This window comes from Rissa tridactyla, chromosome 2, assembly GCF_028500815.1.
Source record: "Rissa tridactyla isolate bRisTri1 chromosome 2, bRisTri1.patW.cur.20221130, whole genome shotgun sequence".
Taxonomy (NCBI): domain Eukaryota; kingdom Metazoa; phylum Chordata; class Aves; order Charadriiformes; family Laridae; genus Rissa; species Rissa tridactyla.
This window is the reverse complement of record NC_071467.1, coordinates 97,426,301-97,438,817: the sequence shown is the minus strand read 5'-3', so window position 1 is coordinate 97,438,817 and position 12,517 is coordinate 97,426,301. Positions and strand designations below refer to the sequence as shown.

Genomic DNA, 12,517 nt, shown 5'->3' with positions numbered 1-12,517 from the left:
GAGGTAGAGCGCCTGTCCGTGCCAGAGCCCTCCATGTGACGGGTGCTAGTGGCTGATGAAAGGACAATCGTAATGCTCAACTGTGACCATGTGTAGCTGTGTGGGATGGTCAGGCTGAGACAGTGGTATGGGAAAGGTCCCACAGAACTTAGCCCAGCTTTAGCTGTGCGAGGACAAAGCCCCGAATGGATAAAAGGAAATATATGGTGCACTGAATTTTTGCTACCCAGATTGAGAGATGTAATATTGAAAGAGATCTGGGAACTGCAAAGCCTAAGTTAGCAATAAGAAGAAACCCAAACTCCTCTCATTTAAAGATGTACTTTGGTAGAGGATGACTCCTCAACAGCTGGCCTTAGATCAGGCAGTAAGCCGGTCCCTATTCCTAACTATCTGCACAGTGTTTGGTGAAGATTAATACCAGCTCATTGCCGCTAGTTAGTAATAGTGATTTTAATGTGTTAAAAATAACTATCTACAAATACGTTGCAGTTTCTTAGGAGGAGAAGTGACAAAAGCAAAGTAACCAAATACCAACGCTGCTCTTAAAAAGTCAGAGGCGTAGATTCCTTCACTTTAGCTTGCAGGCCTCTTGCTAGCAGCTCAGAAAGTGAAAAACACACTGCATTGCAAAGGAAAATGGTAATTAGTCACGAAACGGTGACACTCGAACAGCTACTTAAGCTACTGTTTCCTATAGAGTTTGGAAATCTAACCCTAGTGGTGCCATTATAAAACATAACGACAAACATCAGGCAACAGAAAAGCAGGAAACAACGAACCAAAAGTGAAGTTCAAGGAGTAAGTGAAAGGTGGTGAGACCAAACAGCAAGCAAATATTCTAGTATGTAACGAGCAGGAAGTTTTGTGAAAACCTGCAGGTTGCTGGGGATTAGAGAATGTTTGAAAAACAGTTTGTTTTGTAAATCGCCTCCCAGTTGAGATGCTTAGGACAGCCTCTCAACCCTGGAATTTATTATAAATAGAATATTAGTATGAATACATACATGTGATAAATTCAGTTGTCCATATTGTACTTTGTGTACGTTTTATAGTACTTATGCTTTGCTTTCACTTAGGAGTTATGGAATAATAAACTGAAAATAGTCAGATTTTTGTACCAGCGTACAACTAAATCTCGCATACTGATAATTTAATACTTGGTTTGTAGCTAACACAGTGTGCCCCGTTATCTAGAGTATTAACGTTTACTAAATTTTAACACAGACTGGTATTACTAACCTGAGCTTTGCTTTGCAAAGAAAAGGCTGCCTTTGTGTAGTAGGTGTTTTCTTCCTAAACGTGTCCTTTTCTACAAGCTGAAGGAACGGTACTAGGATATTCTATTTTAAAAGACATTTCTGAAGTATTTTTCGCTAACACAAACTGTAGTGTTTTGATTCTAAAGAATGCAATTTGCTTAAAATATTCAACTAAAAATAAATTCCTGTTTAGAAAAGCTTCAAAAAGTGTATTTTGCCTTGGAAAGAAATGTTTTCCAGCCTAGTCTGAGTTTGTGTACCTGGGATATTTTTGTAGTGGAGTTTTAGTCTTTGGCTGTAATTCGCTGTCTTGGACCTAAACAGTCAGTTCAGTGGAAGAGAAGTGTACCAAAAGGAGGTGAGGCTTCCTTAGGCTGAGGCTTTTTTTGGACTTCATGTAATATGTAGGTGTTTAAAGTCTCTCAAAAGCAGTAGAAGGAAAATAACATTCTGTTGAGAGGAGGGGAATTACTATTTATTTTTAAATAGTCTGGATATTTCTGGCTGCTGTTGGGTGTTTGCATGATGTTTAGATGTGGTATTATTTTGGGTTCTTCCCTCATCCTTTTCCTTCTTGCGAAGTTTTTTCTGTTTGCGTATTTGCAAGTCTTACATAGTGTATACCCTTTCAATGAGGACAGAGCGAGCAGTTTATTTTGAGGACGCAAACAGGATTTTTGTTGTTCTTTTTACCACTCGTGCCAATTTGCCGTCTGTTGCCAAATGCATGCTAAATAGGTCATTCCAGCAGAAATCGTTGCAATAACAAGCAAAGAGCAAAGCCACACTGGTGGTGTTACGTGTTTATGACACACAAAATGCCTTTCTGAGCACTTTTATCACTTCCTTACCTGTTCTGCCTTGCTCAGAAGTGCTGCGTAAGTGAGTACAATGGGCTGCTATGCTTGATCTGATGCAACCTCCTTTTTTGGCAGCAGCTTCACACTTATATTGGATTAAGTGTAATGTGAAACCGTACCCGAAATAATTGGTTTTATGCTTCTAGAGGTTTTCATGGGGACATATGAGGTTATTAAGATGCATACACTCCTTCACAAGGAAACAGTTTTAAGTTATTGCCCGTGTTTTGAAAGGTATATGTTTTTCCTTTTCCGGCCCACCTTTGAAACTGGTCATCTTGACAGAGACCTGGAGCTAAGGCTGCTTAAAAGCTTGGCTTTTCTGTCCTAACCTCCATGTCTCATCCTTTCTTGCTCTTGGCTTGCTCTGTGCACCCTCAGGCATTGAAGTAGAAGCCTGTGGAGCATATGCCTATCTATGCAAAGAATAGTAGTTGTTGCAGAAACCTAAAGGATGCTGCAGTTACAAAAGGGTGCCTTCGTTTACTGGTGTTCATAAATAGAACTGATGATGCTTACACCTGTAACTGCTCAGGGTTTTAATAAAGAATGGGTATTTCATAAGGAGCAGGCCTGTTCTTGTGGCGCTGGTGAGTTCAAACCAAGCAGAGGAAGTACAGCAAACACCAACAGAGATGCGAGAGGAGAAGCATCTCAGATACATCTGACCATACAGCAAGAAGTCTCCGCAGCCTCCCCAGGTTTGTAGCCTGAAACTGGGTGGAGGGAAGACCTGGCATTTTCACTGTCCTCACTGAAATAAAGGTCTCTGCAGGAGCATGATGGGCAGTGAGGAGCCGGTGATGCTGCCAGGCCAGGCTGTGCGCCGTGCAGGAAGCAGGCAAGCAAAATGAGCAGGGGATTGTTTGTATTGGGAAAGGACAGCTAGCAGAGAGTGTATTTTCAAAGGCAGACCTAACCAAAAGTACTTTCAATTCACTAATTCATTTCATGTCTATGCTGAACTTTAAGTCATTCCCTAATCCTCTTTCAATGTTCTAGGGACCAATAATAGGGATGCAGCAAACAGCCTTGGCTGATCCTTGCTGCAAAGAGTTAATTTTGAACCATGAAACAGGCTTAACCTTTACTTTTTGGAGTAGTGGTAGTTGTGGAGTCCTCCTTGTTGCTTATCTTTGATCACATGAGGTTTGAGTAGGTAGTTTCAGTGATGTGATGAATGGATAGTGTATGTTCTTAACAGCCAAGCTGAGGAAGCACATTGATGGAGAAAAATCGCTGTGCAGATGAGAGCAGCAGGCAGGGTTGCTTGCTAGCCTTTATAATCTGGTTTGTGGCGAGAGAGCGTACGTTTTGTGCAGAACAGAAGCCAACACAAGCATTTTTCTCTGGCTGAATGTGTGGTTTTGGTGATAGAAATGTAGTTGGTTGAAATTAAAATCCCATTCATCCTGTGTGGGAGTCCCCTGCTTGAAGGAATAGAGCTTTGCAAGGCAATCTGAGTCATTTTGGGGGCATACAGGCAGATCTATACAACATATTCATTCTGGAAAGATAATTGTTCATAGATATGAGGAAACATATATGTTCAATCATCTTTTAGTTCCAGTTCAGGAATTATAAGCACTGTGATAAAAAAATATAATTATAAACACCATGCTATATTTGCCATTAAGGAAATGAAAATAAGCAGTAAGAATAGCTGGTGGTTTTTTGTTGTTTTGAGGGGGGTAGGAGTTGGATGGTGAGGTCATGGACAATTTTATGCGGAATTTAGGGAGAAAATGGCTGATGCTACTTTTGTTCTCTGTTGTCATTAGGACACATGTATATACGTATACAAACACTGCTGGGATTTAAAAAAAAATATTTTTTTTTTCTATTTTAGTCACAAAATTGTGAAAATTTAAAATACAGTAACAAACCTCTTGTTACCCAACTATTTAAGTTTAATATCCATGAAAAAGGTTTGCCAATTACCTGTTTCATCCGCACTGAATGATAACGGTGCTTTCCTTAAGTCATAACAGTCAAGCCTGCTGTGGAGTGACAAGACCCGGCTTTTCCTTCAGTGTTATTGATTCATGTTTCAGTTTGACATTATGTAAATACTCTGCTATTAGGGAAGAAAATGACATAAAATTGCATCCTTTCTCAATGAGATTTTAAGTTCTTTCAGTAGCTTCTCTCCTTTTTGAAGCTATAATAAAGATCATAATTAGAATCCCAGTTGCTTAAGTGAGAAATTAGCATGTTCTTAAACGCTGAGCAGAGTCAGGTTCCCAGCGAGACCCCCTCCGGGTATCTGTCCTGCCCCAAAGCGCTTTCCCTAATACCAATTTGCATTCTAGACATATTAAAGAAAATCATATTCATTGCCACCTAGCAGTTAATCAGAGCCTTCAGATAGGCTTGAAATAATTTGCAGCCTGACTGCCAAAACCAGCTGCATCCGTTCATTTCCTTCAGCCGTACCCAGGCACTCTCTAAAACTTATCAGAGAGTGTCAGTCCATAGCCCAGTACCAGGACTGTGACAAATTCACTCCATGCATGTCCTGCATTCTTTAAAATTTGTCACAAATACTACTTAACCCCACCCCCAGATGTCCTTGCTTACTGTCTTCTAGGCTGTGGCCAAGGGAACAAAAATCTAATGGCTTTTACCTAATATCTTCCCTGTCAAAAATATTTTTCCCTAAAGGTTTTGATTTGTTTTTGTAGAACTGGGAACTAACATAGATACCTTATCTATTAATATATATATTACCATGTAAATAAGATTCTAGCAGATTGGAATACATTTTAACTTTATTGGGGCTATAATAAACCTAATTTGTAAATTAATTAAAAACAAGAAGCAAAGAATGCTAACACTTAAAAAAAAAAAAAAAGACATTTTCATGGTGCAAAATACAGATTTAGTTTCCAAATAAGTGAATAGTAAACTGTAATTGTATGATGTGCAAGAAAATACTTGGAACATATGAAACAAGTAGTCACAGATTTTATAGTCAAGATGTTCTCTTTCTGGTTTTCCAAATTGTTGCAGAAGTTACCAAAGGGTAAAGCAAATAAAATACTGCCTTCGCAATTGACCCAGCTAGGGATATGTTATTGGTGGGAGACGGAATTGGATATCTCTCTCTCTCTCTCTTTTTTTTTTTTTTTTTTTTAAAACAGTGAATTTTTATGTTCTGACATCTCTCCTGCAAGTTCTGCCTAACGTGCTTCTGATATGCTCTTGTTTCCACAGGCCAAGGCTGCAAGCACAAAGGAAGTTTGCTCAGTCCCAGCCAAACAGTCCCAGCACAACTCCAATAAAGATAGTGGAGCCGTTGTTACCCCCTCCCGCCACTCAGATTTCTGACCTCTCCAAAAGGAAGCCCAAGACAGAAGATTTTCTCACTTTCCTCTGTCTTCGAGGTAGGAGTCCTGCAGCGGCCTAGGGGGGCAGTCTCATTCCAAGAACAAGCCGTAGCACCACACACCGAGTAGCAGCTAGACAAATGTACTGGTGCTACACTTGAATATATTGTGTGCATTTCAGCTCTCAGCAATTTGACCGTATCTGCAGCAAGAGCATTCGAGTTCATGGTTGTAAAGGCCATAAAATGATGCCGGTAATAGTGCAAAAGGAAATTTCTTTTATGCTTAGCACTCTGTTATCCTTGAATGGGTTTTTTTTCTAGCTCTCTTAAGTCTTCCCCATCCTCCTTTGTTTTGTCTGACTATAAACTGAAGAAATGCTTAACTTACCTAAGTACTTGTTCCTGCAAGAGGAGAAATCTGGTTGGAAATTCCCCTTGTCTACCTACTCACTTGTCCTTCATTGTTCAACCTGGATGAGGCTTTTCATCTGACAACTGGTGGAGGGGTTGCCTGTTGTTCTTAGCTGCCCAGGATCTGGATTCTTCCCGTGGTAATAATTAAAACAGGTGAGCTCCTCGATTCTGCGGCCCAAGTGCAGACGAGGCGTCTGAAGTTGTACGGCGAGGTACCCGAATTGTCTTCCAGTAACAGGTGCCTGAGCCTGGCTGGAGCAATATGTTGTGTGCCTGGCATCCCTGGTGTGTGTCTGTGAGCCCGCATATCAGACTTGGGGACCTTAGTGTGAGATACAGCTCACTGTCCAGATTAAGCTAAAGAAGGAGGAGACCTTACCTGAGTGGTCATTTTTCTGGAGACTTTCCATGGCCCTTGTCCCAGATCATGTACTGTACAAATCATGTACATGCATCTTTCAGTTTAATCTCCCAAGTGTCATATTGGCTCTTGTGGTATGTTTCTCTTTTGGCAGGTGCCCTCCTGGCCCCTTAGCTAGTCACTGCTCTGTCCTTGATGTGCTGGAAGGATGCCTCTTGCTGTTGTTTTGTCCCATTACCTGCTGAAAGGGTGTGCATTTGTTACAAATAGGACTTGTCTGCAAAAGTCTTACCTAGTGGATTGAATCCTTCAAAGCTTGTGTTTGAGTTCCCCTTTCCAGTTCTGAGGTCCCCGTTGCACCTGCAACACTGGTAGTCATCAGCAGTCAACACTACCCGTAGCTTCCTGCTGAGGCTTTCTCACCTTAATGCAATGTGGTTTGATTTCTTTTATTCTTCTCTTCTATGAAATTTTAGGCTAGTGGTAGCTTTAGATTGGTTGCTAATACATCTGTCTTGATTCTGGTCCAATATGGAGCCTCCATCCTGTTGGGACTTCTGGTAAAGCGGGTGGGTGGAAGGGATGGAGGGGGGTGATTTGCTAGCTTTTGTGTTTGTTTAAAGGATTGAGAGGAGCAGAATCTAATGGAGTTTAAAGTGGCATCACAGTCCTCTGAAATTTAATCTGTGGAAATGTATTTCTAATTTAGTCTGCTGTGAGGTTGATCAGTCTGTTGGCAGCATGTCACTGCTGTGATCTGGGCCAACTGCCACAGTTGTTGGTGGGAAAATTCAGATGGTGGGGGGTGTGTGTGTGTGTATGTGTGTGAGCACACATGGTTGCATTCACACACTTGTTTCCACTGCTTGCTAACTAAGCGTGTGTTATTTATAGCTTTGAAGGCACTTGCACTTAAAGAAAGGCAACCTGTGTGGAGAAGTGACTTATCTCCTTTTTTATTTCCTACTGTCTCTTAACATTCTGCTTTAACAATGCAAATGGGAAGCACGGGTACTTTTGTCCTATTCCAGTGCTTCATTCAGAAGGTTTGATTTTTTTTTTTTTAAATCAGTGGCTGTTTAGCTCTTGCACCTGTAATTTTCTTCTTTGTTATTCATCTGTAGAATAATTGATGTTTTGTACTGTCAATTAAGAACTTGCAATTCATTCCTAATTTCTTCAGTATGCAGGAGTACTCATATATTTCAGACAACACGTGCGTTCAGACGGCAAGATCCCGATTACAATTATATCAAAAACCACGAGGGAAAATGTGCTCTGAGTGCCACACACGGCATGTTCTTGGTCTGCTTAAACAGGCTGAAGAAAAGCAGAAAGGGGAAGCTGTCAGCTCTCTGTTTCAGCACCTCCACAAGCTTATTGCTCCATCACCCCTGTATGAAGCCTGAAAAGAGATAGTAAAAACAGGGGCGGGAGGATCTTCTTAGACATCCGCTACCTGGATGCGTTTCTGTGGAGGAGCAGGAGGGTGGCTGTGGCTTGGAAGGAGAGGGAGTGGGATTGTTGACACTGCTATTATCATGGTTCTCACTTCGGTGTCTGAACTGCTGTGTCCTTCAGGAAGCCCTGGTTGCCTGAGATTTGTGCCCATTTGGTCCCTCAGATGGTTTAGCTCCAGATGGTGGTCTCTTGATGTGCCCATTGGAGAAAAGGAGGTGGAAGCTGGCTCTTAATATGCTTGCAGGGAGTACATGTAGCAGCCTGCTGGTACATCCAGCTCCGGAAACGTCCCATAAGTGGCCTTCCAGGACACTTGCAGGCTTAGCTTGATCCTGCTCTTCTGATGGTACACAGTGAGCTCGGAGAGGGAAGAGCCTGCAGCTTACTTAAACCTTGCATAAGGAAGACTTGTGATTTTTTTGGAAGGGATTTGTTTCGGTTTTGAACCTCTGTGCTATTATTTATTGAAGTGTTGAGGGATTCAAAATTGCTTGCATGGTGGGACATGTGTTTTTTCTGATTTCTGTCCAGAAATGTCTGTCCAGCCCTGGCAGTTTGCACTTTCGTAATGAAATGCGACACACAATTACATGAAAATAAGAGCATAGCACTTTGAAAGTTGTTTAGTAGTAAGCGTAGTAGTGATATGATCCAGGACAGTAAATCACCATGTTTGCGTGTGTGTTTGTAGGGTTTTTGGTTGGGTTTTTTTGGGAGTGGTTGGTGGTTTGGGTGTTTTGTTTTGGTTTGTTTTTTTTTAATTATTTTTATTTTTTTAGAGTTGGGACTGTCTTAGGTCCTAGTCCTTCAAAATGCTCTGACGATATAGTCCTCATTCATGGTCAAAGATTTTCCTTGGCAAGGGAGTCTTCTCCAGGACCAGTGTGAAAACATCTCTCTGGTCATGTCGCTGTCCTTGTCACACCACACCCAGTGGCAGTGTCAGAAGCATGGTGTAAATTTGCAGCACCATATCACCGTGCACTTTCATTTTCTATTTTTAAATGGAGAAATCTAAAAATCCCAGCCACAAGCAGAAGTTCACTCTTCAGTACTCTGGGGGGTTTATTTTAAGTGGCAGCAGCTGAATTCTGTGAGTGATGGAGCAGTACTATGATGTGATGGTGTGGAGGAAAGACCCTTGATGTGTGTTAGGTCCTGTATTTAGGAAAAGGAGTCCCATATACCTGGCCTTCTCCTATGTTTCAGAAAATGTAATGTTTCAAATCACTTTTATTTATTTAATTTTAATTTTTTTTTATCATCCTGTAATTTCAAAGGGAGATAATTTAACCACGATGGCCTGCTTGGTTTCATTATTCAGAATACTAGGGGCGTTAGACATATTTTTAATTAGTTTGCTTTTGAACCCTTGATTTGATAATACAATGTACCGATTACTTCTTTAAAGGTAAGCGGAGCAGAATGAAAAAGCTGTAACAGTTGATGAATATTTGAGCACCCTGAAATATATCTCACTGATCAAACTTGACAAAATTCCCTTGCTTTCTATTATTTTGATTTTTAAATTTTTTTATTTTTAAATTCTGACCAAGAATTTCCAACACAAGAAGGAAGTGAATAGCACAGATATCTCTGAAGTGTTTGTCTGCAGCGTTCTTATCTTTAAATAGCTTCTTTGAAGGAGCCCATATGCCCTTTGCCAGAGGCATAATTAGTCTTTCGGCAGTGTGCGTAAATACAAGTGTGTCACCTCTGTGCAGTTGTACAACGGCTTTCACTTTTACTGTATTTTCTGCCTCTGATCAAATTTTTCTTGCTAGCTTCTGTTACAGCGCATTTAAGTTACCTTTACTCTGCATAATTATTTACAGGTTAAAAATATTGCGAGTGGAATAATACAGGGCTAAAGGGGGATGAAGAAACAACTCCCTCTGAGCAATGGATCTTTGTCAAAAGGTGATAACAGGAAGGCTATGATTAGGAGCCTACATTTTAAGAAGTTTTCCCATGATCAATTTTCTAATTAAGCCGGGCCTCTGGGAGTTACATGCTAGAGAATTTCAGGGATTCCTAAATAAAGATGGTTTAATTGAGATCTCACAAATGGAGTTTTCAGGCTCCTCTAACAACTACTCTGCAAAACACGTGACTGTTCGCTTTGAGTACTGCAATGACTTCACGATATGATGGTTTCTTACAACTGGGCAAAACCGAAATAGAAAATATCACTATAGCACATTGGTCCAAAGTTAAGTAACTTAAAAATCTTGATGCCATGGTCCTCTTGCAGTTTGCTCTTAAACAGGCTTTTTGGTTTAAACACCTTGTTTAGTTGATAGGCTCGGGGCCCTTTGATACCAGTCTTCTCTCTTGTGTCTCAATAGGAAGTATTGTATTGTCTATGGTAAGAGATACCTACAGAGATTTTCCATTACAACAGGAGAGACCCCAAAACCTCGGGAGCTCTTAATTTTGGGCACATTAGAAAATGACCATTAATTAGCTTTTAACAAGGCAGAAAGTAACGCTTGCCTGGTAATTCAGTGTCAATAGGTACACTGGCCTTTATGAGAGCTGGCGACTGCATCAGTCACATTCTTGAAGTCCCAGCCTTCCAAGGGGAGTATGTTGCCACCATGGGGACATGCTCACCAGATCAGAGTAAGCACGATAAATAGCACAGCAACTTGACTAGGCTGGAAGCAAAGCGTTGAAATGCTGATGCTGTCCAAAAAGGTGGGCTGCTTTGCAGTCTGGGTTAGTTTTTATAATTCCAAAGTAATGCTAAAACATTACGATAATTTTTTTAAAATATTGGAGGAAGATTTGTTATCAATTTCGTTGTTAAATCATTTGATGTTTGAGACCAAAATTTTAGACTGGATTGAAAACACAAGAATAAACTCTGGGGTGTAGAATCTTAATTGCACAAACCGTTTAATAAAAATAAATTTGCATTTAGCAAATGTAATCTCACAACTTTGACGTTCTTTTTTTAAAGTTAGGAGTAACATTGAAATGTAAAAGAAGAGGTATATCTCATAACGTGCAACCATTTAGTCCACCTCTGGAATATGCTGCTCTGGGCTGGTAACTCACTCCTGCAGTGGTTTAGCATAGGAGTAATTTAATCAGTGTTGGCAGGGAGAAGTGGATATGCGGGCTTACAGTGAAAAGCACGTGTATGAGGTATGCAGAGAGAGCCCGGAGACTAACACTGTGGCATTATTCCTTCCCAGGGGATGGGAGTGCTGCTGGAGGGCTGTTCCTTCAGGGACGCAGTGGAAGGTGCATCTTCACATCAGTTTGTGCCTGCCAGGAGATTTAAGAGGTTGCAAGAGCTGCTGAGTGCAAGAGTAGTGTGCATGTAGTACTGCAGCTGAATCAAAGTTTTACCCTGATCTTCCCATTTTGGGGCCCCTTTCTGACGTTAATGATTCCAATATCTACCCCTGCAAAAAGCCACAGGATGAAATTAGCTCACTGAAATGGGAGACTCATCTTGTAGTTCAGCTTTTGTGTTTGCCACGGATTCTCTCCGAGTCCCTTGGTGAGCTGCTTAGATTTTCGGTGAAATGAGGAGAAATATTTAACTCTCTATGTCGGTATTGACATAGCTGGACATCGATTATGGATGAGCTACTGGCATAAAATCTGAGTGCTCTGATGGCAGCGGCAGTGCTTCAAAACTTCAGTGCCCACAGTTTTCGCCACCCAGGTGGGCGATATAAAGTATTCTGGCAAAGGCAATTCCTGCCCTCCCTGCCAACCAGAAACCCATGAGCCTGCTTCTGTAACCTGTGAACCTATTGTAGGTTCAGTGCCCCCTGAAAGGCTTAGTTTGTGCTAGGAATGGGGCTCAGGATCTCTTGGGTATGAAACGCAGCCTGGTAGCCTTCTGGGCATGGCAGCATGGGGGTTTGGGATTTGCAGACTTGCCTTGTTCATGGTGGAGAGGAACATAAAGTCGGGGTTGAAGTGTATGTGGGAAGGGTTGGTTTTGAGGTTTGCCTCTAAATCTATCCAGGTTAGTGGAGGTAAATTGCTTTGAGATTGTCAGATACAATTTGTAGATGTGAGAAGCACAATACGTGTTTTTTTGAAATATTCAGTAGTCTGCTACTCTGGTGTGTGTTTTGTTGACCTTGAAAAGTGAACCTTATATCTTTTTCCTGAAGATTCACGCGTTTCCCCACGCTTACTCCGCTTCCCTAAAAAAGAAACAATTTCCTTTGGCTTTTTGGTTTTAACTTATACTGCTTTGAAGAATAGACTGAGAAGAAAATGAGTTTTATGATACTAGAATAGCCAATAAGTTATCCATAACACTAAGTATCTTGTGATTGGTACGACAGCAGAGGAAGGGAGAGTTTGAGCATCGGTGTGTTTATGAGCTCTGTTTTGTTTCTGTACTTGGGATGGCCTTTTCCTCCCTCGCCCAGGCACGGGGGAGCTCCCTCTGGGACTGTTGCTGCAGGTGGAGTCAGACAAGTGAGATACAATTGCTCTTTCCTATAGAGTTTATGCAGTTCATTCTCTTTTAGCCTTGCTCTGTAAAATGACCATAAAGTGCAGGCATAAATTACATTTATTCGCACTTCAGGGACTTTGTGCTGTGCTGCCAAAATGTAATAAGTAGGACATACAATAAATGAGAAGCAGCCCCTAAATTTTAAGCATTGAGATGCCAGTACATGGGCAGCATTTGGGAGGCAAGGTTTTTCCACCTGCATACAGCCCCAAAATGGGGCCATATGTCAGAGGGGAAGCCAAACCTCTGGATGCAGTTTGTTATACGGCTTGGCATGCCACATGTTTATCAGGGCAGGTTTAAGTCCTGCATACCTTGACCTGCCTTGTGTTT

At 41.3% G+C, this 12,517-nt stretch overlaps 1 protein-coding gene across 3 annotated transcripts in view; it reads left to right on the top strand.

Moving 5' to 3' along the window:
- The window catches only part of JARID2 (jumonji and AT-rich interaction domain containing 2), a 224,941-nt gene that overhangs the window by 153,622 nt on the left and 58,802 nt on the right, over positions 1-12,517 (top strand). For all 3 annotated transcript variants that reach the window (XM_054191120.1, XM_054191122.1, XM_054191121.1), the window contains one exon: positions 5,339-5,508. In XM_054191120.1, coding sequence (XP_054047095.1) covers positions 5,339-5,508 — 170 coding nt within the window. The remainder of the gene's footprint in view (positions 1-5,338; positions 5,509-12,517) is intronic.